General features: G+C 41.3%; 1 protein-coding gene across 6 annotated transcripts in view; it reads right to left on the bottom strand.

The window, feature by feature from the left end:
- Positions 1-4,089: 4,089 nt before the first annotated feature.
- Positions 4,090-27,365, bottom strand: part of LOC130141873 (polycomb group RING finger protein 3-like) — a 145,253-nt gene continuing 121,977 nt past the window's right edge. For all 6 annotated transcript variants that reach the window (XM_056323141.1, XM_056323140.1, XM_056323138.1 and 3 more), the window contains 3 exons: positions 26,122-26,259; positions 19,669-19,749; positions 4,090-4,707 (listed from right to left, as the gene is read on the bottom strand). In XM_056323141.1, the coding sequence (XP_056179116.1) occupies positions 4,660-4,707; positions 19,669-19,749; positions 26,122-26,259 (267 nt within the window). In that variant the 3' untranslated portion in view covers positions 4,090-4,659. The remainder of the gene's footprint in view (positions 4,708-19,668; positions 19,750-26,121; positions 26,260-27,365) is intronic.

Below are 27,365 nucleotides of genomic sequence, written 5' to 3'. Positions count from 1 at the left end.
GAAGCATAGATTGTATTAACATATCCGGTGAAATGTCCAAACTGAATCAATTACCTGAGGAAATACAGAAACTAGATTTTTCTGTAAAATTCAGCCTTATGTACTAAATACATTTCTTAAGTACTGCTGAGAAAATGCATTTATTAAGATTAATGTGTTATTGCACAGACTAGTTGGCTCTTTCCAATTATACTTAACTCAATGGTAAGATTCATATAATTGAAAAATAGGCTAGCTGTATAGTTCCATTTACCATCCAGTAGGAAAAAAAGTGAATCCCCTAAGACTAATTATACCATTAAAACAGTAGAGCCAGATAAGATTTCAAAGGCTCATAGTCTATTGAAAAAAATAGTACCATCATAAATGTAGTCTCATTTTTTAAGTCCCACATTCCCAGAGGTGACAGTGTTGTGTACATTATTGCACAACTAATAAAAATAAATATTCTTAGGTTAGATGACGCACAAAGATACCAGACATAACAATGGCACAAATAAATTTTGGATAGGCTGCATCTTTTGCATATTACTTTCACGATTCACATTGAAGTTTCTTGCTAGATCATCCATTTTAAAATATTGCTGATGGGTAGTTCTTGCACTTAAAGATTTTACAAGCCCATAAAATTCCAAACTTCATTCTTAAAAAAAACAGAGCCCCCAACAAACAACAAATTAAAATCCCAAGCAAACCCCAGTAAACATATATATGAAAATCCCCATCTATGCTGCTTTTCAATTTAGAAGTAGATGCTACATATATAGTTTAAATATATGCCTTATAAAAGTATGTTTCTGACCCATTGCACAAAAGAACAAGCAAAGCTCTTTAGCCATACAAATAAAAGCCATTAAAACCCAATATGATAGGAAGAAGCTGTAAAACCATTCTAGTTTTATATGCCTACAAAAAAATCTGAACCTTTGAAACAAAAAATGATAAAACAGAATGCTTAATAAATATTTTTTATAAAGCTAGTTCTTCGAGGCTTTCAAATCTTATTTAAATTGAATATTATATACTTTCTGTGAATTACCCATTTTTTATAAAAACTGTGTTTAGTGAGACTCTGTGTCCTGGTTGTGGCTGGAATAGAGTTAATTTTCTTCTTAGTAGTTAGTACAGGGCTGTGTTTTGGCTCTGATGTGAGAACAGTGTTGATAACTGCACTGGTGTTTTTAGTTGTTGCTGGGTAATGTTTATACTAAGTCAAGGACTTTTCTGTTTCAGGGCCTTGCCAGTGAGAAGGCTGGAGGGGCAAAAGAAATTGGGAGGGGACACAGCCAGGTCAGCTGACCTGAACCAGCCAGAGGTATCCCATACCATGGGATGTCATGCTTGGTATATAAACTTGGAGGGTTAGCCAGGGCCTGCAGATCAGGGACTGGCTGGGCATTGGTCAGCAGGTGGTGAGCAATTGTACTGTGCATCATTTGTTTTTCTTTCTCCCTTTCCCTTTGGATTTTATCCTTTCCCCCCATCTTTTCATTATAACTGTTAGTTATTGTTATTGTTCTTTCATTTTAATTCAGTTTATATTATTAGATTGTTCTTATCTCAATCCTCAAATTTTACATTCCTTTCCGATTCTCCTCCCCACCCCTATGGGTGAAGGGGCAGCGAGTGAGCAGCTGCATGGTGCTTGGTTGCTGGCCAGGGTTAAACCACAACAGTCAGACAGCCAAAACCAGGACATGGAACATGGGATAATTTAGTCTCATTGCTGCTGAGGATAATGCTACAAGATACCTTTTTACCACGATTATTTACCAGCGTAAGTGAAGTAATTTTTACAGCCACATTAATGCTTTTTTCATTAAGATCAAAATAAATTAATCATGACTTCATTAGGATTTAAGAAATAGCTATACTGAACCCAACTTTCAGATTTAAGTTTAAAAAAATTAAAGAGAGAAGTCCGTATTGTTTTAGCCAATATAATCTTGACATCAAACCAACTGTTCCTTAAGCTTCAAAGAAGTAAACTAGCACTTTGACCCTAAGGCTTGCCTCTGACTTGAATCCAATTGTAGTCTAGCCTCTCTATAAAGCTAGAAAGCAAACAAATGGTGCAGACACCATCCCATCCCATCCCTCCTGATGGGAAACGGTTTTTGTAATGACGATATCTATTGTGACATGATGCAAACAATAGGGTTGTGGTTTGTTTTGCTTTTAAAATTACTGCTGAGGTTTTATCAAATTAAACACTACAAAGAAGTTATGATTATGAGCAATTGCCAGCTATAGGTGTTAACAATGGCTACAGATGCATACCTATTATAAACAGATTTAAATATATTGATATATCACTAACAAATTTGAGTGATTCCAAATGTAGTTACGTACTTGAAAACATATATTCTATACTATAGACTGTTAGAACAAGATTTAGAACTGTATGGCAGAGAGCTTCCTGAATTTACATTTGTATAATGCTAACCTCTTTCAGTTGTAGAGCTACACAGGGAAACACTAAAATCCCAATAAAGTTCAGCAGGACTGCATCAACATCTGATCTTACAATAAGGTTCCACAGTGTAAATATACTGAGATAGACCAATCATAAATATATTTATTAAACCCTTAGACTATAGCTGAACAAAAATAGAGACTAACTAGATCTCACCTGCCCTCTTCTGTCACTTCTATTAATGCTAAAAACAGATAAAAGCTAAATTGTAGGCAAGCAAGTCCAGAAACAGTAAAGCAAAACCAGAGCAAACTTCTAATTCCATTACATGCATATTCTCTAAGCCTTGATGTGAACAAGTCCTGTCTAAGTCAAGTGTTCAAATGTAGTGGTATCACATCATCATTTGCAGAGATGGCAGTACTCCACTGGCCTTATTGTGGCTCTCTTGACCATCCTCACAGTTCAGTAGACTTTTTCTTTCTCTTTGCATTTCTTTCAATTTCTTCACCATCCACCATCTATGGCCATAAATGAAAACAAGGGCCCCATTTCTTAAGACAAACAAGTGAACTTAGAGCTTCCCTCTGGCAACAGCAGAACTAGGTAAAGAAGAACTGAAAAGTTCAATTAAGAAAAGCATGGGAGATGTACAGAGCAATGCGGTGCATGGAAAACTCAAGATGCAGTAGGATTTAGAATACTTGAATAAACCTCTTATGAGATCAACCTCCTTTTATCAAGTAACATTAAGCAATGCTTTCTTGCAAAGTACGGGAACATAGCTGGAAGAAGCAGGACAGTGCTAATAGGCATACTGATTTTCCTAGCCATTGATATTTTATGAAAGAATAAAGTGTTTGATATAACTGCCATTTTTAGCAGACAGGAAAACTCAAAGAGTTAAAAATTATTAGCAACTGCCAATAATACTGCTCATCTTTTCAGTTACTTAAGACTCCATGTCAGACACACTCACATCCGTGCTATATATAGTGTTGTGCAGCATACAGCTTGCAGAAGTCACTTTCAGCTACTACCACATTTTTATGAAGCTATTTTAAAAAGCCTTTCAATCAGTGTAGTCAACACTGCTAAGCACTACTGAAGGTGGATTCTCTAAGGTGTGTGCATGTCTGTACATAGACACACATACAGTAGTTTGCATCTCTCAGGGCTTGACACAAGCAAAATTATCAGGGAAAGCCAGACGGTGCCCCTGTAATCTATTTATCTTTGAGGTCAGATTAGTAATTGAGCTATAAACAGCTATGGTTTCACATAGAAAACAGCAAAAGAAACACAGAATTGATTTGCAGTTAACTGAAGAATTTTTAGCTAGTGAAATGGAAACTTTTGCAACATCAACAAAAGGTGCTCAACAGCCATAGTTTTAACAGCTAATCAAATAGCAAATACTCTCTAAAGTAAAATCTGATTTTTTCAAGCCCCAATTATATGACATATTTGCTTTAAAACAATTTCACAAGTTCAGCACTTATGAATATTTGTTATGATTGGATGTAATTTATGCCATGGCAAAATATTAAGGCATATTTTTAAAAGTCAATAGAACTCATTTAAAATCAACATGCAAAGGAGGGATATTAAAATATTACTGAAATAAAAAATAAAGAACAATCACTGTGCAAAACTAATGAAGTAATTGGATCTCCAGGCTTTTAGGAAGTTTTTAATGCAGCATAATAAATATCACCAGTCACTGTACCATTAGGTATGTTCAATGCTCTATAGAATGGCTTGATTAAAGCTGACATAATTGGACATACTACATAAAACAAGAACAACTCAGAAAAACATACTGAAACAAGTTGAAAATTTTAAAGACAAAAATAAGTAAATTTAGTAATTTGGTGTTAAAAGCAACATTTTAAATCTTTCCTGCACCATTTTAACTTATTTTTGTGTAACTACAAATAGATGAATCAGGCTGAGCTCCATGGAACCGTTAAGTGTTTTCATTGCTTGTAAACTCAGTGTTTGTAGAATCCTATTGAGTTGTGATTTATTTCATTTGTACAAAAATAAATATATATATATTTGTCAAAAAAATCCATGTAGCACATCCCTAGAAATATTCAGAAGGACAACCTGCTACAGAAGCACTACAATGTTCCAAAATGATTCTGCTGGTTTGTGTCACATGAGAGTTAAGTGCTGCACTAAGGTGCCAGATGATAGTCTCTGCAAAAAAAACTGTCCAGAAGGACAATAAAGTTCTCCTACAGTAAGTCCATTTTGGGTCTGTAATGTAGCAGTAGAGGTGCTTTCTGCAAGACAGAACCATCAGACAGGTTAAGGAGCAAAACCAAAATGAATTAATATACTTTATAAATAAAACTTATCTGTTTCATAAATTAAGGCTTAGAGAGGCTATCAACGTAGCTATGTTCCAGAATTTTACCAATTTTGATAAAAGCTAACTAACACTAGAAATGACCATCTAGAATAGGACCTGTTCCCAGCAGGAGCCAGTCACAGACCCTTGGGGAAGGGCATAGGATCAGGTAAATAGCAATAGTCTCCAGAATGCTCCCCAATCTCAAACAATTCAGGAATTTCCAAAGCCAGTAGAGCTTTGTATTAATTAATAGTCCTCACCCAATAATTCTTCTGTGAATTTACCCATTGCTTTTTTAAAGCTATGTAAACTTTTAACACCTACAACATCCTGCAGTACAGAGTTCTTCAGTTCAAGTTTACACAATGTAAAGAATGGTCATAAAAGCCTCTTCTGCGGGAGTTTGTGTGAATTGGCTTTTCAGGTACTTATGTGCATGGATGGAGCAATAGTGACCTGAAAAGAGCAGGACAAAGAGAGGATAAGTACATGCTGAGAATCACAGAATGACTGAGGTTGGAAGTGACTTTTGGAGGTAATCTTGTCCAACCCCACTGCTCAAGCAGGGCCACCTAGAGCCAGTTGCCCAGGACTATGTCCAGATGACTTTTGAATATCTCCAAGGAGGGAGACTCCACAACATCCCTGGACAGCCCCTTCCAGTACTGTCACCCTCACAGGAAAAAAAAGTGTTTCCTTATGTTCAGGTGTGACCTCCCATGTTTCAGTTTGTGCCCATTGCCTCTTGTCCTGTCACTGAGCACCAATGAAAAGAGCCTGGCTCTGTCTTCTTTGCACCCTCCATTCAGGTATTTATATACATTGATGAGATCCCCTCTGAGCCTTCTCTTCTCTAGGCTAAACAGTCCCAGTTCTCTCAGCCTTTCCTCATAGGAGAGATATTCTAGTCCCTTAATCATCTTTGTGGCCTTGTGCTGGACTCTCTCCAGTATATCCATGTCTCTCTTGTAGTGAGGAGCCAAAAAATAGACACATGACTCCAGGTGTGGCCTCACCAGTGCTGAGTAGAAGGGAAGGATCACCTCCCTCAACTTGCTGGCAATACTTTGCCTGATACATCCCAGGACACCATCAGCTTTCTTAGCTGCAAGGGCACGTTGCCAGCTCATGTTCAACCTGGTATCCACCAGGATCCCTATGTCCTTTTCTGCCAAGCTGCTTTCCAGTTGGGTGGCCCCCAGCATATATTGGTGCATGGGGTTTTTCTTCCCCAGGTGCAGGACTTTGCACTTTCCCTTGTTGAACTTCATGAACATCATGAAGTTAGTGTGTGAATATCTCCCAAGGACCAATAAACTCCTGAAACTAGCAGTCCTGTTGAACCCTTGTAGGGGAACCTGATAAACACAGACCACCAAGGGTCTGCTTAACGCCAAGGCCATGAGCAAACACCAGCATTAATAATGGGCTGCACAACTCAGACCACATCCAAGAAAGCAATGGCTGCTACATGTACATGAAAACTAAAGGATTATATATACACCTGAATAGACAAGGGACCACTAAGGGAACTTCCTAAACACCTATCTGAAAGCCACTAGCATGTCAGTATGACAGTCTACTTCTTAGCAGACAAATGGGGTTGGCCTCCCTACTGTTGCTCCAATCCAATAATTACAAGCACATGTGCACAAGTGAATTATGTTAAATAACTGTACTGTGTGACTAATTATCTACTGGATGGAGTTAGTTTTCTTCATAGCAGCTCTTATAGTGCTACCTTTTGGATTTGCAAACAAAATGGTGTTGATAACACATCCACGTTTTAGTTATTGCTGAACAGTGCTTGCATAGCATCAAGGCCTTATCTTTCTCACACTGCCTCATCAGCAAGTAGGCTAGGGGTACACAAGAAGTTGGAAGGGGATTCAATAAAAGCTGTGGGAAAGGAGGAGGAGGGGGCGATTGGTGATATTTGGATCATTATGCATGAGGAAGCCCCTGCTTTCCTGGAAATGGCTAAACAGCTGCTTGCCTACAGGAAGAAATGAATGAATTCCTTAGTTTGCTCTGCTTGCATACACAGCTTTGCTTTACCCATTGAACTCTATCTCAATCCACAGTTTTTCTTACTTTTACTGTTCCAATTCTCTCTTCCATCTTCCTGGAAGGGAATGAACAAGTGGCTGTGTGGTGCCTAGTTGCCTATTGGGATTAAACCACAACACACAGAATTCTTCCAAGCAGGTGCTCAAACAGACCAAAGCTTGCTCTCCTGAAGTCCAGGGATGCAATTCTGTCATTTACCTTGTTCCTTTCTTTCAACACAGGCCCTGGCTGCCCCCTTCCTCATTGCAACTACAGATTCAGATTTTTGCATCTCTACAGTCTTCGAGAAAAATATCTTATCAATCTCCTTTTCATCACCTTTGATACCATGCAGTCTGCTGACCTCTTCTCTGCAGCTCCTTTACTTCACAGCAGAGATTCTCCTCCAACACACATCTTCAGGCAAGGGCACCATCTCCTCCTACTCCATCCTTAGGTACTCCCTACAGCCAAAGGCCTGGAGAGATGCATCTTCCTCTGGAGCTCGGTCTTAGTCAAGACCACTTAGATTCCAGGGAAAGTTGCTCTAATTAGTGCTAGGGACCATGACCCAAAGCACATCATTGCTGAACACATATAAACTACCCTCAGCAGAGGGTCTAACCAATTTCTACATACTATAACAAATATTATATCTGCTCACTACTCCTATTAGTGCTAAGCCCAGCAGTTATATAGGCTTCTTCCTAGCACTTGCTTTAAGTGTGATTGACTGTTCCAAATCAGGAGTCAGCTGGAACAAAAGCTCAAAGCACCCTTTGATCAAGAACATCTGACAGAGCTTATTAACTGCTGCTAGAACCACACTCTTCTGTAGGTATCTTTTCCCAGCAACATCAGGTACCCTGAAGTTCTTCAAGGGGTTCCTAAAAGACCCCTGACAATCTCAGAAGTTGTTCCTGTTCCCTGAAAATTTAGATGATCTAAAAGCAGAGCCCAGAAACCACTGTATCAAACTTCTGTATCTGTTGGATGCTTCTGTTAGCTGCACTAAGCCAGGAGAAGATGGAGAATGCTTTATGAACAAATGTGGAGTTTCTCAAATGCTGGCAGGACTTGATATCTATCATGTACTGACTGCCCTTTCCTGATGGGGTACAAGTAGTATCCCTGGCAGAAATAAGGATGAATCAGGTTCCTTGAACAGTGGATGAATTATGACTGGATAATGGAACATGGATTCTTAATTTTTATAGTGATATTTTGTAGAAATATAAAGGAATACAGGAAGCAGAGAAAGGCTGGTATAAAGATTCAAGAGAACAAGCACAAATTTTAACTGAAATAGATAAAGAATTCTGGAAACAACAGGTCCCAGGAGTATGGCAGAAAACAATCCTACAGTGTGAAAAAAAGAAAAGACCAAGAGGAAACAGTGGGACTTTCAGTTTGCCCCCCTTATACAATATCCATATCCTAAAAACTCTAGGACTGCTCTGGGATAAATCATTAAAGAGTATTTAGAACAAGGTGTTTTGTGGGAAATTATAAACCCACATATGTCAGGGTGCAGTGAGGGCCATCTTCTCCCTAAGGAATGAGAAGCCAAATACAATAACAAACCCAGCAGGGCAGGGGCTTTGCTGGCCAGAGACCTCACAGTACCCGAGCAAGGTGAGCAGGGTAGACCCAGGGATGGTAAACAGGTTCAACTAAGAGTCTAGATCATCAGTCAAGTTCATGATGATGATGCAAGTTCAAGATCAAGCCAAGAAGTCAATCTGCAGGTTAATGTCAAGATCAGGTCTGATGAGAGTAAACAGAGTCAGACAGTGATCACCAAGTAGGTCCATAGTGATGAGGCAAGGCCAAGGACAGACTAGGAAATCAGTCTGCAGGTCAGGGTCCAGATCAGCGGGGTCTATGGTCAAGCACAGCTGTGGCTGAGCTGGAGTCTAGTATTCCTATGACATAGCTCAGGCAGGGACTGAAGGCCCAGGTCTGAGCTGAACTGGGGCTCCTGGGCAGAGGATGTAGAGGCCCCAAGTAAAGCTGGTCAGGGCTGTTAAGACCTATTAGTGCCCTCAGGGGCCTAACAATATAATTCTCCATTATGGCCTGTTAAAAAAGTTGATAAAAATCCTGGAGAATGATGGTAGGCTACTGTCAGATAAATAAGTTCATTCTGAGGATGGCTCCTATTGTAGCATGCATGCCTGAGATTATTGCTAATTTACAAGAAAATAACAAGTGTTTTTCAGTTATAATATGTTTCATTGCCATCTGACTTACTGAAGAATCAGTTTAGAGGTTTGCTTTCACATTTAGAGACAAATGATATACCTTTACTTAGGTACTGCAGGGGGTTTACAAAGCAGAAACATTATGCGGATGATATTCTAGTGATTGGAGCTACAGAAGTGTAAAACACAAGTATCTGAAATTTAAGATTAACAGACCAAACAGGATTTAAAGTCAATTTGAATAAGGCCCAGTTAGGGCAACCCCAGGTAAACTACTTGGGAACTGTAATTGGGGAAAAAGAAAGCTTTGCTGGTATCAGGAGACCATTATGGAAATTACTGAGAAAGAATCAGGAATGAAACTGGAACAAGGAACATGATGCTTTAACTAAAATGAAAGAAGTTGCTTTAAAAAGCTCTGGCTGATTCTGTGGGAGCAGTACCATTACAAAAATAAAAAGTACATCATCTTCAGAGGGCAGAACAAAAATTATCTGGCTGTGAGAAAGACTGTTTAGTTTCTCCCCCTGTCCTGTTGAGGAGGGGGCTGAGTGGCTGGGTGGGCATCTGACTGCTGGCCAAGGTTAACCCACCACACCAATTTATCAAGTTAATATTAATGAACTGGGGTTGGTAATGATGATGGTGTACTGTATGAGTATTACAAGAACCAGATCTAAACAAGGGGTGGATCCCAGTTGTGAACAAAGGGCAATTGCTCAGGAAAGAACAACTAGATATTGATGTGCATGTCCTTTAGAGAAACCTAGTAATAAACTAAAGTTGTGGTTCACTGACAAGAGTGCTAGATATGAGCAAGGAAAAAGAATAGTCCAATATGTTGCTGTTAATAGAATGGGAGAATAAATAGTAGGAAAACTAGAGAAAAGATGTACTGTGTTTGGTTGGGATGGAGTTAATTTTATTCATAGCAGCCTGTATGATGCTGTGTTTTGGATTTGTGACTAAAACAGTGTTGATGACACACCAATGTTTTGACTGTTGCTGAACAGTGCTAGCAGTGTCAAGGCTTTCTACCCACCCCCCACCCCCACTCCCCAGGAGTAGGCTACGGAAAGACAAGAGGTTGGGAGGAGACACAGATGGCCCAAACTGACCAAAGGGATATTCCATACCATATAATATCATGCTCAGCAATAAAACTGGGGTAGCAGAAGAAGTTGGGGGGAGGGGTGTGTGTGTCTTCTAAGGTGACTTGCTTGGAGCCTGGCTAGGCATCATTCTACTTGTGGGAGGTGGTGAGTGATTTGCGTTTGCATCACTTGGTTTTTTTCTCTTTTCTTCACTTATTAAACTGTCTTTATCTGGACCCATGATTTCTCTTTTTTTTGCTGTTTTTATTCTCTCACCCATCTTGTTGACTGGGGGCTGAGTGGCTCTGTGGGTACTTAGTTGCTGGCCAGGGTAAACCCACAACAAAAGATTATCTCAAACAGCAGAAATATAGGCTACCACAGAAGTTATTAAAAGACACCAAACCTTTAAACAGAACCCATTATCTCTCTTTATCAGCAGTGATTATGTTAATAATGGAATAAAATACTAGACTTATGACTGGGAGAAAGGGGGATGGAAAGCAGACAATGGATGACCAATAGTGATGGAAGAAAACCGGAGGTTCATTTTACAATCTCAGAGAGGCAGTGGGGAAAAACATGTGTGTTAAAGCACGAGAGACTGAAAACAATACTGAGAAACAGTTTAGTGATCAAATAGATCAGTTGACTCAGAATAATTGCTGCAGTTTAAACCAGGAAAAAGGGAAAAAATAAGAAGACATGGATACCAGGGATGTCTGAAAGAAAGCAAAGTATCTTAGATTGTCATAATATGTTACATGAAGGAGTATAGGGCACTATAGTTCAAGGACTTTATATTTGGCCACAAATGAAGGAAGAAATTCAGCACATAATTAAAAAGTGCATGATACAAAAGCAAACTGTAATGATACAAAAGCAGACTAGTGAAATTAAGATGCCACCTCCATTGCATCAGAGAACCCTTGGAATCTGGCAAATACTGCAAATGGATTATATAGATAACTTCCATAAACTAAAAGAGGATATCTCCTTGTGTACTGGTTTTGGTCGGGTTAGAGTAAAATTTCTTCATAGAAGCTTGTACGGGGCTATGTTTTGAATTTGTGATGAAAACAGTGTTGATAATACAGGGATGTTTTAACTGTTGCTGAGCAGTGCTTCCAGTGTCAAGGCCCTTTCTGCTTTTCATACTGCCCCGCCAGCAAGTAGGCTGTGGGTGCACAAGCAGTTGGGAGGGGACACAGCCGGGACAGCTGACACCAACTGACCAAAGGGATATTCCATACCATATGACATTCTGCTCAGCAATAAAACAGAGTGGGTGGAGGTTGGCGGGGGCTGCTGTTGCTCGGGAACTGGCTGGACATTGGTCATTTGGTGGTGAGCAATTGCTTTCTTTTGCATCCATTTGTTTTTCTTGTTTTTCTTGGGGGGAGGTGTTTCCCTCTCTCTTTGTGTTTCTCCCCCCCCACCCACCCCCTTTTTTTTTTTTTAATTATTAAACTGCCTTTATCTCAATCCATGAGTTTTCACACTTTACCCTTCCGATTCTCTCCCCCATCCCACTGTGGAGGGGAGTGAAAAAGTGGCTGTGTGGTGCTTAGCTGCAGGCTAGGTTAAACCATGTCACCTTGTCATCAGAGGTATCTTTTCAGGACGGGTTAAAACTTTTTCTTCTGAAAGGAACACAGCCTCTGTAACTGTAAAAATTCCATTTAAGGAAATTATATGTAGATATGGAACATCCACAGAGAAAGGATCAGATAAGGAGGGACTTTTGTAAGTGAAAGAACTCAAGCCTTAATGAGTAACCTGGGAATTAAAGACTGCATACATCCTACCACTCACAATCATCCAGAGTGGTAGAAATAATTATCAGGCTTGTAAAAATAGTCTAAAGAAAACTGTAGGACAATACCCACAATTATAGGCTGGAAAATTACCCTTGATATTAGTAGCTTTAAGGAACAGTGACAGATATAAATACTGGTTTAAAACTGTTCCATATAATATTTGCATAGCCTATGCTTTAGTGACCCCACACTCAAGACTGTAAGGGCCTCATCACCATGAACTTCCCTGATGATCTAAGCTCTTAGATGAACCTGGCTATGATCTCTGGGTCTGCCTTACTTTGGTACTGTAGGGCTGTAGTCTGGCTAGGAAGACCCCGGCCTTGCTAGATGTTATTTGTGCACAGCTTCATCATTCTTGTAGAGAGCAGCTAGCCCTAACTGCTCCCTGACATATAAATGGATTCATGTTTCTCAGATGTCTCCCTACAGGTGTAAATAAGTGTGGAATCAATCAAGGTTTTATCTCCCATAAAAGCCTCACAAACAAACTAATGAGGTAATAATGAGCTAAGCAGACAGAAAAATGACTGAACTGCCAGACACAAACGGTTGTGATCAGCAGCATAAAATCCAGCTGGAGACCAGACATGAGTTGAGTACCGTAGGGTTTGATACTGTTGGCGAAGCATTCTTACTTCATCTACAGGAAGCATCAAGCTCGCAAACTGATCATGCTCGGAGACTTCAATCGTTCTGACATAGGCTGGAAAAGCAGCACAAGGTGTAAGCAGTTCAGGAGACTCTTGGTGTGCATCAAGAATAATTTCTTAATCCAGGTGATAGAAAATCCAACCACAGGAGATGGATTACTGGACCTCTTGCTCACCAAGAGATGAACTAATTAGAGAGGTCATGACTGGTAGCAGCCTGGCCTGCAGTGATCATGCCCTGGTGGGATTCACAATTTTGAGGGATATGGAACAGGTGAAGAGTAGAGTCAGGACCCTGAATTTTAGGAAAGCAAACTTTCAGTTGTTTAAGGAATTAGTGGATGGGACCCCCTGGTAAGATGCCCTCAGGGACAAAGATGCTGAACATAGCTGGCAGCTCTTCAAGAATATTTTACTTAGAGCACTCTCAAATCCCACGTGTAAGAAACCGGGCAATGAAGGCAGGAGACTAGCATGGCTGAGTAATAACCTCCTGGTCAAACTAAAGCGTAAGAAGGAAATGCACAGGCAGTAGAACCAGAGACATTTATCCTGGGAAGAATATAGGAATGCTACCCATATGTGTAGGCATGGGATCAGGAAAGCTAAGGTGCAGTTGGATCTGAACTTGGCAAGGGATACAAAGAATAATAAGGGCTTCTACAGGTACATTGGCCAGAAAAGAAAGATTGAAGAAAATGTACAGCCCCTCATAAATAGGACAGGAGAACTGGTGATCAACATGGAGAAGAATGAGGTACTCAACAATTTTTTCCCCTCGGTTTCCAATAGTAACCTCTCTTCCCGTATCTCTCAAGCCCCTGAATCTCAAAGCAGGGACTGGGGGGAATGAAGTCACTCCCCATTGTAGGAGAAGATCCGGTTCAAGATCACCTGAGGAACCTAAACATACACAAGTCCATGGAACGCAACAAAATGCACCCCAGGGTCCTGAGGGAATTGTCTGATGTAGTTACCAAGCCAGTCTCCAACATATTTGAAAGGTCATGGCATTCAGGCGAAATCCCCATTGACTTAAAAAAATGACTGGAAAAAGGGCCTGACTAATTTAGTGGCCTTCTCCGATGAAGAGACTGCATCAGTGGACAAAGGAAGAGCAACAGATATCATCTACCTGGACTTCTGTAATGCCTTTGATGCAGTCCCCCCCACATTCTTGCCTCAAAATTAGAGAGAAATGGGTTTGATAGATGGACTGCTAGGTGGAAAAGGAATTGGCTTGATGGCCATGCCCAAAGAGTTCTAGTCAACAGCTTGATGTCCAAGTGGAAACCAGGAACGAGTGGTATCCCTCAAGGGTCCATACTGGGACCAAAACTAATTAATATCTTCATCAATGACACAGTCAGTGGGATTGAGTGCACCCTCAGCAAGTCTGCGGACACCACCAAGCTGAGTGATGCAGTTGATTCACTAGAGGGAAGGGATGTCATCCAGAGGGAACTCAACAGGCTTGAGGAGCAGGCCCCTGCAGTGCAGACCTCACAGAGCTCAACAAGGCCAAGTGCAGGGCAGCAGAGGGACCAGCATGAAGAGTATGCTGGTATGTGACGGTAAAAGACCTTGTTGCAGCTTGATAGTTTGGAGAGTGCTGCAACAGCCCCCAATATAAGAAAGACATGGACCTGTTGAAGCAAGTCCAGAGGAGGCCCACAAAGATGATCAGAGGGCTGGAACACCTCTCCTATGTAAAGACAGGCTGAGAGAGTTGGGGTTGTTCATCCTGGAGAAGAGAAGGATCTGGGGAGACCTTATTGCAGCCTTTCAGTACCTAAAGGGGGCCTATAAGAAAGCTGGAGAGGGACTTTTTACAAGGACAAGTAGCCCTATGACCAGGGGCAACAGTTTTAAACTGAACATGAATAGGTTTAGATTAGATACAAGGAAGAATTTTTTTACAATGAGGGCAGTGAGACACTGGAACAGGTTGCCCAGAGTGTAAGAGACTGTGTCTGTGAGAATCACCATTGCCACAGCAGAGGTTTCTCTCAACATTAAGGCAGGAATCCCACCAGCTTATACCATGGAGCAATGGGGGGAGCTAATCCTGAGAAACTTAACCAAATCCCTGTGCATGTGCCCAAACCTGGGGTTGAGGGGATCGAGGGGCCTGGAGACCCCTGAGGACCACCTGATGGTATTGGGCACACACATTACCACTGGGTGGAAGGTGTGGTTAAGCAGAACAGCTTGTGGCAACCCTATAAAAGAACAGAACCAACCAACATCGGGTGGAACATTCCCCCACCGTTCTTGGAAACAAATCGGACTGTCAGGACGCCACAGCTCTGGGGTGGTAGCTATTGCTGTGAACTCTTTTATTCTTTCCTTTCTCTCTTTACCTCTCGCTCTCTCCTTTGCAATTGCAAATCTGTTGTCAGGCAAATAAAATTCCTTGGCTCTTGACTCCATGTTGAGCCTTAATTCTGTTCCTGAGAATACAAGCAGAACCTCGCTTCGGTCTTGGACTGGCATGTGACACCAGAGAAGTTGTGGATGCCCCATCATTGGAAGTGTTCAAGGCCAGGTTGGACATGGCTTTGAGCAAGCTGGTCTAGTGGAAGGTGTCCCTGCTTGTGGCAGGGAGGTTGGAACTAGAGGGTCTTTAAGGTCCCTTCCAACCCAAACCATCTATGATTCTATGAAGAGTGTCAGATCTTTACAGATTATCATGAGGCAAGACCTGATAGGAAAAAGTGAATGCTTCCAAGAAGAGTCTCTGCTCAGTCCTGATTAGGCTTTGAGCTGTAGGAGGGTTTGCAGCATCCTTGTTGGATTCATTGAGCAATAACCTGTGACTCATGGACTACCAAAGGAGAGGAAGAGAAGTGACCTTGTAGCCTAGGAAACATGGCATTGCTTTTGCTAACAAGGCCACAAATTCGATATAGGCCTCACTTGTCATTTTTGCTTGTTTGGAACTTTATTTTTGTCTGTTTAACTGGAGTAGCCCGTAATTATTACAATAAAATTTTGTATGACTGGTTAGCTAATCTGTGACCTAACTCATCTTTGTCTTGCTTAGCTTGGTCTAACTATTTAATGTAATAACAACAGTTTAAGAGACTTGGATTAAGACTCCTTTTAGAGCTCTAACATATTTAAGTGTTAACAACTCAGGATTTGGGTCCACCCAGGCTGGGGGATCACAGTTAAAGCTTTGTAAAAATGCTCTAAAGTTATAAAAACCTTACAACCTTTGTAGTTTTATTTACAGGATAATGCTCAAAGAAACAATTTGAATAGAAGCAGCCAGAACTAGTGACAGAATTGTTGATTTCAGTAATATTTTTTTTAAGAAAATATGCAAATATAAAAGGAATTGGGGAGAGGTATCAAAGAAGAAAGGAAAAAGAAAGAAAGATTTGAAACAGAGGGGAAACAATACTAACAGGTTGAGATAATTGTGGGTTACATGTGTATATACCAAGGTCTGAAAGAGGATAATATATAATGAATAGTGAAATATTATGGTTGAGTCAGAATAGAAGTAACACTGAAGTGAGATACTTATCTATGCCAGGTATTGGAGGTTACTTATATCTAATAATTAGAACTTAATCACTAAACCCAGCATTTCTGTAAGAGTAAAAAATAAGAAAGAATGGTAGAAGTCTATACATGAATGTGATGACTGCTTATGTGAACAACTGTGTAATTTCTCCTCTGCTATTTCTCTTTTTCTCCTCCCCCAACTATTTAGTTGCCTGTGTTCCAAGAATCAAAAGCCCAGCTCTGATGCTACACAGCTGCATAACCTTGGGACACATCTGAGAAAATCACTAAGTTATGAGAGAACCTGCAAGAATAAATATATGAAGGGGAAAAGCATGGTGAGGCTAGCTGAGAACTTTGGGTCAGATCAAGCCACTAATATCAACGGTGAAAGCTAGATGAAACTGGTTTGATCGTTACAATCATGTGTTAACTTTTTCAGTAGTGACCAGGAATATCACTGTTCATGTACTGGTGCTACATTAGGTGACAATTATATTAGGATACCTAACAAGATACTGTAAAATGTACATGCTTAATAGAATTGGGAAAGATCTACTGTAAATATAATCTTACTCATGATAAAAGAGAACATATTGGTTAACAAAACAATTATATAAGGAATGAGAAACATTTCATCACTGTCACATGTTATAAGAAGATATCGGGTAAAAAGTTTTAAGGGATAAGACTTTAAGGAAATATTAGTATATCTCTTAAGGCACCCTGTTGTATGGTTAATCACATTTGAATGGATAGTTTTATTAATTTTGATAATCATAGAATAAAAATATTTATGCTTATAATTATACAGCTAATGAAATATCATGTAATTATGTAAACTGAATGAAAATTGCCAATACCATAAGTTTAACTTGGGTATCAACAGGAAAAGTGTCATAAAAGACTGTTTGAACACCTACCTAGAAGCCACTGGCATGTCAATATGACATACTGCTTCTGAGTATACAGCTGGGGTTGGTCTCCCTGCTGTTTCTCCAACTAGGTAACTGACCAAGTGTGTGAAGGAATAAATCAATATACCATATAAAGTTATCTCCTACTAATAATAGCCTGATGAAACCAAACTGAGTGAGGAAGCAGACACTTTGCAAGGGAGAGCCACCCTGCAGGAAGACCTGGATAGTCTGGAAGAGTGGACTAACGAGAACCTTATGAAATTCAATGAAGACAAACATAAGGTCTTGCACCTGGGAAAACGTAATCCAGGAGTGCAGCAAAGGCAGGGATCTACCTGACTGGGGAGCAGCTCTGTGGAAAGGGACTTGGGGGTCCTGGTGGACAACAAGCTCAATATGAGTGAACAGTGTGCTGCTGCAGCAAAGAAAGCCAACAGGATGCTGGGTTGCATCAACAAGGGTGTCACCAGCAGAGATAAAGAAGTCATTATCCCACTCTACTCAGCGCTTGTCAGGCTGCACCTGGAATACTATGTTCTGTTTTGGTCCCCGCTATGAAAAAAGATGTGGACAGGCTGGAGAGGGTCCAGAGAAGGGCCACAAAGGTGATCAAAGGACTGGGAAGTCTGCCATATGAGAAAAGGCTTGAGAGAACTGGGTTTGTTCAGCCTTGAGAAAAGAAGGCTTAGGGGACAACTTATGACCATCTTCCAGTATTTAAAGGGTGGCTACAAAGAAGATGGAGACTCCCTTTTTACAAGGAGTCACATGGAAAAGAGGAGGGGTAATGGGTACAAGTTACTCCTGGGGAGATTATGACTGGACATAAGAGGAAAATTTTTCACAATGAGAACAATCAGCCATTGGAATAACGTCCCCAGGGAAGTGGTGGATTCCCCAACATTGGACACTTTTAAGATTTGGCTGGACAGGGTGCTGGGCCATCTTGTCTAGACCATGCTTTTGCCAAGAAAGGTTGGACAAGATGATCCTTGACATCCCTTCCAACCTGGTATTCTATGATTCCATGATTTATAAAACTTGTTATTAATGAATATTGGTTTTGATCTGTGTCTCTCCCAACTCAATCCCCTATCAGGGTAAATGGAATTTACAATAAAATCACTTCCTTTTGTACGTTCTGAACCTCATACCTATGAGTTTCACTTGATATCCTTTGTCTCTTTCACAGAATAAGACAGTTTACAGTTGCTGCCTTTTCCATGCCACTCGTGACTGTACCAGTCTTCATGGTATAGGTAAACAGTGGATTTATACAGAGACATGGCTGTGCTCATTTAGCTTGCTATTCTTTTCCTAATAATTTCTAGCATTTCATTTGGGTTTTTCTTGGACCATTACCGAGCCAATATCTTTATGTCTAACCCCAAAACCTGATTTCTGTTTAATGGCAGTCATCTCAGAGCCCACCGTTTTTATATGTAAAGTTCAGATACATGTTTTCCCCAGCATGCATCTCTACATTTACCCATATTGAACTTTAGGTACCATTTTATCACCTGGTCATCCAGTACCGTAAAGGCCTCCTGCAACCTTTCATCACCAACATTTATCTTTACTGTCTTGAATAACTATTGGTGCCAGTGTCACCTCACTATTTAACCTCTTTTCCAGGTCATTCATGAATATGTCATAACTGACCACAATCTCCTACCTTCTATTTCCCAATCTGAAATCAATTATTTCTTCATAGACAGATAAAAATTGCCTTCCTATTCTCAACCATCCCTTCTATTTATGCATCAAAAGGTATTACATCTTTCTAACACAGTATTATCCTGGGAACTTGTGTTGCGTTGCATGTCCATTATGAACACTAACCCCTCTTCAAAGTTATCACTCCCAAACTGCATACACCCTGATTCTCTAGATGTGACTTGTTTCCTAGATGTTCAACTTGACATTTCATGACACTTAGAGCCATTTTATTTGGGTAGCCATAAATAACCTGTGATAATTTATGGTCAATATGAATACACCATCATTTACTATTCAGCTCTAAGGTTTTTTGTGTGGAGTTTTGGTTTTGTTTTGTTTAAAGAAACTAATATCAGTAACCAAGAGACCCACTCAGCTGCTTTCCCCAGCCTTGTTTATGCCTACTAAATATTGCTACGAGTCTCTTGAACTGAACTAGGGAGCAAAGTTAATTCATCCACCTCCTTTAATGAGTATATTCAGGCTCTTGCTTCCAAACTACAGAATATGAATGTATTGAATATTTGTCTGTTCTGCACTGTAACCAGTTTCATAATCTACACAGAGTAACATTAGTTGTATCTGACTGACATGGCTGAGAAAAATGTCCCTCTCAATGGCTTCAGCCTCCTTTACTTTACACATTTTTAATGACTATCAAATAGAGATCTGCCATCAACTTCCCCTTTTCCTTAGTGGCACATCTTACATTTCCCCCCATTTTTCTCATTTGAATTAAGAAAAATATCTGATTTCAAAGATAGTTTATTAGACATTTAAAAATATCTATTGTAATAATTTTGAAGTTATTGCAGTATAGCCCTGCATGATGTATGCTTTATGAACTTTGTTCTTTAGTTAGCTAATGATTTACATGGAACATGAAAATTTTGATGAAAAGCAGTTGTGTCATACCTTAAATCTCCATCTTGTAACAACTACAAACTTGAGTGTGTGGTCCTTGCCAAGAATCTCTTCATTGCATAATATATCCAGCTGACGTAAAAAGAAGCAATAATTAATTCAGTGAGACACACAACATGGCTTTGAAACGATACACTTCAGATAAGGCCCAATAAAAAGACCAAAAAACCCAGAACTCAATTCTCACGTAAAGACAGTCCTTTGACATGCTATGAAAATTGTTTACACAGTACCCAGCAACTAACTTCCTACTTTGAAAATAAATTATTAAAAGGCTATCCCCCACTTATACATCAATGTTTAGGGCTTTTTTTTTTTTTCAGACACTTTATAGAAAAGTAAAAACAACTATAACTATATAGCTTTGAAAGATCTTGATATTGGAAAAAGCAAGGGTATGGACTCATAAGCAAATGTGAGATTATGTGACCAGTCATCAGCTGAATTGCAATAGATGATCGTGCGCTTGATCTTAGCCTATTTGACTGCAAGGTGACGTGCACTGAAAGGGTAAGTCACCATGAAAGTAACATATGCTAACAGTACTGTACTACAACCTGAGAAAGCTAAGAATGTGTATGCAGTCCACTAACATGGCTTAGCTGACAGACAATAACTCAAACCAGGATTTGTCTATAGCATTCAACCAAGTGTTCACATCCTTAGGGCCTTCCTCCTCACTGGACATACCAATACACTGTTTCCACAAAAATGCTGTGTGCCCTTAAACGGGGAGGGATGACTCTAAAACACAAATACTGTTGAATGAACATTCTTACATTTCAATAAGAGCCAAGTAGGTTGTAAAACCAGAGATTGCTGCAGTGGAATAGTGAGTTTAAACACAAAAGTAAAAGGTGTAATTAGTAAGAAAGCAACCCAGATTTCTGAAAGGTATTAGAAATTTTAACACGGATTAATGGGCCAAACATAGGTGACGCACAGCTGGATCTACTACTCACCAAAAAGGAAGAACTTTCTGGGGACATTATAATCAATGGCAGCCTTGATTCTAGCAACCATGAAATAGCGAAGTTCAAGATCCTGAAAGAAGCGAGGAAATCAAGTAGCAGAGTAGAGATCCTGGACTTCAGTAGAGCAGAAATTTACTTTTTCAAGAAGCTGGTAAGTGGGATCCCATGAGAGACAGCTCTGAAGGGCAAAGAAGCTCAAGAGACGACAAGTCTTTACAGACAATGTCCTCCAAACACAAGAACGGTCCATCACGATACTCAGAAAAATGAGTAGATGTATCAGGAGACCAGCTTGGCTAAACAGGGAGCTCATGATAAAAAGGACATACACAGAAGGTGGAAGGGAGGACAAGCTACAAAGGAGAAATATAGAAACATTGCCTGGGTATACAAGGATAGTTTGGGGAAAGCCAAAGCTCAGCTGGAACTGAAGCTGGCAAGGGACATCACAGGTAACAAGAACTTCTATTGCTACATTATCAATAAAAGAATAAACAAGGGAAATGTAAACCCACTGCTGCATGGGGTGGACAATTGACTGCAGATAAGGTTGAGGTACTCAGTACCACCTTTGCCTTGGTTTTCACCAACAAGGTCTCCCAGGCTTTTTTGTGCCTAGAGACAGGGTTCAAGGAGAAGGTGAACTGCCAGTAGCAGAGGAGGATCGAGTCAGGGATCTATTGAGAAATTTCAGCCCATAATAGTCCATGGAACGAGATGGGATGCATCCAAGGGTGCCACAAGATTTTGCTGATGTCATTGTGAGGCCACACTATCATCACTGAAAGGTCACAAAGATCAGGGAAAGTACCCAATGACTAGAGAAATGTTGTACCCATCTCCAAAAAGGGCAAGAAAGACTATCTAGGGAACTAGATGCTGATCAGCCTCATTTTGGTGATCCCTAGGACAGTCATGAAGTGAGTTCTCTTGGAAACCATATCTGGGCAAAGGTAAAGGTAAATCCATGCCAGCTATTTCCCAGTCACCAAGGGAAAAAAATCATGCTTGACCAATCTGATTGCCTTCTTTAATGAAATAACTTGATCCATGGATAAGGAAAGAACAGTGGATGTTGTCAACCTTGACTTAAGCAAGGCTTTCAGCACCATCTTGCACAGCATCCTTGTATCCAAATTTGGACATTATAATCTGGATGGGTAGACTACCTGATGAGCGAACACCCAAGTGGATTGTCAGGCTCAGAGTAGCTGTTAATGGGTTGTACTCTAAGCAGAGGCCAGTGACATGTGGAGTATTGCAGGGGTCTATCCTGGGACCTGTACTGTTGAATATCTTTATCAGTGACCTAGAGGAGGAGACAGAATCCACCTCATCAAGCTTGTGGATTACACTGAACTGGGGGACTGCAGCTGACACACTTGAGGATGGAGCTGCCATTCAGAGGGAACCTAAACAGGCAAGAAAAATGGGCTGACAAGAACCTCATGAAACTTAACAAGAATAACAGCAAAGTCATGAGACATTACAAGCTGGGTAGCAGCTCTGTTGAAAAGGACCTGGGGGCCCTGGTTGAAAGTAAATTGAACATTAGTCAGCAGTGTGCTCTGGCAGTGATGAAGCCTAACAGGATACTGGAGTTTATAAACAGAAGAGCAGCCAGTAAACTGAAAGAAGTCAATGGAACAGTGTCCAAGTGGAAACCAGTAACGAGTGGTATCCCTCAAGGGTCCATACTGGGACCAAAACTAATTAATATCTTCATCAATGACACAGTCAGTGGGATTGAGTGCACCCTCAGCAAGTCTGCGGACACCACCAAGCTGAGTGATGCAGTTGATTCACTAGAGGGAAGGGATGTCATCCAGAGGGAACTCAACAGGCTTGAAGAGCAGGCCCCTGCAGTGCAGACCTCACAGAGTTCAACAAGGCCAAGTGCAGGGCCCTGCACTGGGGTTGGGGCAATCCCCAATACCACTACAGACTGGGGGCTGAATGGATTGAGAGCAGCCCTGCAGAGAAGGACTTGAGGATATACCAGTGGATGAAAAATTAGACATGAGCCGGCAACGTGTGCTTGCAGCCCAGAAAGCCAACCGTATCCTGAGCTTCATCAAAAGAAGTGTGGCTAGCAGGTCGAGGGAGGTGATTCTCCCCCTCTACTCTGCTCTTGTGAGACCACACCTGGAGTACTGTGTTCAGCTCTGTGGCCCCCAACATAAGAAAGACATGGACCTGTCGGAGCAAGTCCAGAGGAGGCCCACAAAGATGATCAGAGGGCTGGAACACCTCTCCTATGTAAGACAGGCTGAGAGAGTTGGGGTTGTTCATCCTGGAGAAGAGAAGGATCTGGGGAGACCTTATTGCAGCCTTTCAGTACCTAAAGGGGGCCTATAAGAAAGCTGGAGAGGGACTTTTTACAAGGACAAGTAGCCCTATGACCAGGGGCAACAGTTTTAAACTGAACAAGAATAGGTTTAGATTAGATATAAGGAAGAATTTTTTTACAATGAGGGCAGTGAGACACTGGAACAGGTTGCCCAGAGCAGTTGTGGGTCCTCATTAATGGAAGTGTTCAAGGCCAGGTCGGATAGGGTTTGATCTAGTGAAAGATGTCCCTGCCTATGGCAGAGGGGTTGGACTAGATTATCTTTAAGGCCCCTTACAACCCTTCAAGCCTTCCATTTTATGACTCTAGAGCAGGGGTCCTCTAACTTTTTAAAGAGGGGGCTGGCGTGCGGATGAAGTGGCAGGAAGTTATTTGTGGCTGCTTGGTTTTCCCCCCCAACCCCCATTGGGGGAGGGGCGGGGGGGGTCTGCAAATACCAGGGGCCGGATTGAGGACCCTGGGGGGCTGTATCCGGCCTGCGGGCCGTAGTTTGAGGACCCCTGCTTTAAGTCCTCTATAATTCCCCACCCCCTTTTTTTTTTCCCTTAACATTTCATACGTTATGTATTTAACAATCATCACAACCTTTTCACAAATAAACTTCTCATACAGTCCAGACAACTTGTCCCTGAACTCATGCGCATATTCCTGCTTCACTTTTATCTTGGGCTTTTCAGCTTCTGGGGGCTGATCACTTTTCTTCTCATGCTCTTGACACCTGGGATTGTTTTGTTCAGAGGGAGGTTCTGATGAGATTATAGTATCTTGCACTTTCACCTCCTGGGTCACACTGGACAGTAACCTGAGTGAGCTTTCAGCAGTAGCAGATCTAGAATACAGCACTAACACATCATTCTTTGTCCTGAAAAGCTTCTTAACATCCTTGTGGTCGCCCATTTCTTCTACAAGTGGAGACACCTCCAACAAGCACATAAACATCAGCAAGAATACCGCCAGGCCAAGCGGCAGCAGGAGCCACCTGCGGCACCACACTGCTCCCACACCTTCCCCTGGCACAGCCATCACTGCTGTCTAGCCAGACCTGCTCTGGACCTGCCACTGCGGGCCACTACCACATCTGGTCGTGTATATTGTCGCTACTGCCTGTTACTCTCAGTCTCTTTGCTCCACGGCAGTCAGTCTTCCTTCTCTTTGATCCCAATGGCACACCTCTACCGCTCTCTGATCCAGATCCCCAGGCTCTTCCCACCTATCTCAATGTGATCTGGGTCGCAGGCTATCCCTGCCTGTCTCCGCTACGTTGGGCACCACCTTCACTGCTTCAAAACTTCAAATGTCCTCTGGCACAGCCATCACTGCTGTCACCGCTCATTACACTCAGTCTCATAAATTGAAGGTCCTAAGTTCAAGCCTCACATAGGGCACCAATTGTCACAGCGCTATCCAAACCAACAAGCTACAACACAATTTTTACTATCACATACCAGGTTAACCTCAATAAGTAGCTCCCACGTCTTGCCCTGGCACAGCCACCAGTTCCTCACAAGGTTTCAAAATTCATCTACTGTCCATGCTGTTTCTTCATCCTTTACAGGCCAGTCCACCATGCTTCTTGCCTCTGCTGCATCCAGAGTCTTTCTTCTCTGAGCTCCTCTTCCAGCCAGCCTCCTCTCATCTGGGCCCCCTTCTTCTCTCTGCTTCTTCCAGGGCCTCTCCTTATCTTGCTTACATCTGGGGGCACACTCTCTTTCCTCCCTCTGCTTCTTCCAGGTCTCTCTTCATCCAGTGCTCCTCTTCCATACCCCTTACAGCTATTTAACTACTTAGCAGGAACCAGCCATGGCTGCACATTATCCACATCAGCCAACCAACCACCCCTGAAGCAAACCCACAGTTGTATATTATCAATGTTAATTAACCTGCCTTCATTCCTCTATAATTCCTCTACAATTCCTCTACATTAGACCACATCTGGAATACTGCATCTAGTTTTGCCTCCTCCATTACAAGAAAAATGTTGATAAACTTGAGCAAGTTTAGCGAAGGGTCACCAAGATGGTCAGGATGCTTGAACACAGGTCCTATAAGGAGAGGCTGAGGGAACTGGGCCTAATTATCTCAGAGAACAGAAGACTTAAAGGGGACCTAGTTACAGCCTTCCAATAGCTAAGAGAAGCCTATAGAGAAGATAGAACGAGGCTCTTTACTGAGGTGTATGGTGGGAGAATGAGAGACAATAGTCATCAATGGAAACAGAGGAAGTTCTGTCCAGATATAAAGAGAAAAAAAATCTCTAAAAGGTTAATTAAGCACCAGAACAAGTTGCCCAAAGAGGTCATGGCATCACCATCCTTGGAAGCTTTCAAGATTGAGAGTCAGACTGGATGGAGGGGGGATTGTGACTAATACCAACAAAGAGGGAACAGAGGCTGAGTTTTTCACGTGCCTGACATTGTGTGTTCTAGTTTTAGAATCTGAAATCACAGAACTTTCAGAGGATAGAAAAGCCTCTTTTTTCCCTTACCCTCCACCATGATTTCTTTCCATGAACAGTCCATTATGTACTCCCTGCAGAGAAGGTGGCATCAGCTGATACTACACAAGGCTGAGTTTCACTCAGAGTAGAGAAGCAGAAGAAAGTATATGTGCTGCTTTCCATTAAATCAGTCTTTCAGTAGTGTCCAAGTGTTATAATCCATTCTCTGCAATGAGTGAAAAATCTCTGCTAGGGCAGTGTATCCCTTCATTTAAGGCCACCAAAGTATCTTGCAGGAGTCAGTTTTAACACAGGTGTAAAACACATAACCAAGCCTTTTGGTATGTTTTAAAACTGGTCATGGAACAATACACTGAGCTGCACTGCCAACTCTGTATAAAGTCAAGAACTAGTAAGAGCTACATCTCCATTGTATTGGAGGGGGAGAAAAAAAGGGAAGATGACCAGCATCCTTAAATTAAAAGTGGGGGAGGTAAATTTGGAGAAAAACTTATTTCTCTGCATTCAGCTCTTCAACTTAAATAGCCATTTTCTGCTCCTTTATATTAGGAAATAGTGTGTGCTTTAGTTTTTTAAAAAATCTGGTTGGAAGCAAAGACACTGTTTTGAAAATAATCCATGACTTTCATTTGCAAAATCAGTTTTAAACATTAAAATATTACCTCATTAAAAGAAGAAAGGTTAAGTTTTTTAGCAATGAACTTCTTTAGATGCAAGACTGTTGCTTGTGCTGAGCAGCGGATCCATTTTCGTTTCAATCCACGTAATTTGCTGCTGTTGCATTCCAAGCAGATGCTTACCTTCAGGAAAAAGCAAACACAGTCAGGGCTAGTTGACAGAATTTTCTGCATTCCCCATTGTGCATTTCAGATGCAGCATTTATTAGTCCAACAAAAAGGTGAAAATATAGAATACCAGTATTCTTTAAAGCAAAATGCATGCAGTATCATTAAAAAAAAAGGTTGTCTAGTATTTTGTCAGCTTACTGCTAAGCACCATTCAACTCAAAAGGGATCTGGACAAAATTTCAAGCCAGAATTTTAGGGCTGCCTTGTTCCAGAGCTTTATTCTAACTGCAGAGGTTACAACTAGTTCAGAAGAAACCTAGGTCAAGGCCAAAGAGAGATATCTAATATGAAAACCTGTCAGAACCCTGAGCTCATTCCCCTCCCCTCTGGGGGTTTGGTTACCTGAGCTCAGGGCCAATTTTGATAAGCAGCTATATGGCCATGAAACTATTGTTTGAGCTGTTAGAGAAAAAGGTTGAAGAATTTTCAGTGTGAGCTCACTCTGCTCCACTAAGCAGCATAATTTAAGCTGAAGTTCCCTCCCTTGGTTGGTCCTCCTGCATGAGCTACATTGCAGTCATGCCTGTGCCTGGCCTAGACTGACCCACAGATTAGACTTCCTGGCTTGACCTTGGACCTGCCTCATCACTATGGACTTGGCTTGGTGATCACTGGACTGTGTATGACCTTGGTTAACTGTCATCTGACTGACCAAACTTTGAGTTGCCAATTTTACTTTCTGACTTAACCTTGGACCTGCCTCATCACTAAAGATTACCTGATGATCACTGGACTGTGGCTGAAATTGGTCACTGTCACCAGAGCTGCTATGCTCTCCTTATTCAGGTATTGTGGGACTGCACTACTTGCTAGTGAGGTCAGTGCCCTGTCTGCCTTGCTGTCACTCTTGGCTCCTGGCTTGCCTGATGTCCTGGTTTCAGCTGGGATGGAGTTAACTTTCTTCTTAGTAGCTAGTACAGTGCTGTGTTTTGGCTATGATGTGAGAATAATGTTGATAACCACACTGATGTTTTTAGTTGTTGCTGGGTAATGTTTATACTAAGTCAAAGACTTTGGTTTCTTGGGCCCTGCCAGCCAGAGGGCTGGAGGGGCACAAG

Source organism: Falco biarmicus, chromosome W (assembly GCF_023638135.1).
Source record: "Falco biarmicus isolate bFalBia1 chromosome W, bFalBia1.pri, whole genome shotgun sequence".
NCBI classification, from domain to species: Eukaryota; Metazoa; Chordata; class Aves; order Falconiformes; family Falconidae; genus Falco; species Falco biarmicus.
Note: the sequence above shows the minus strand (reverse complement) of the source record. Positions and strands in the feature narration are given on the sequence as shown.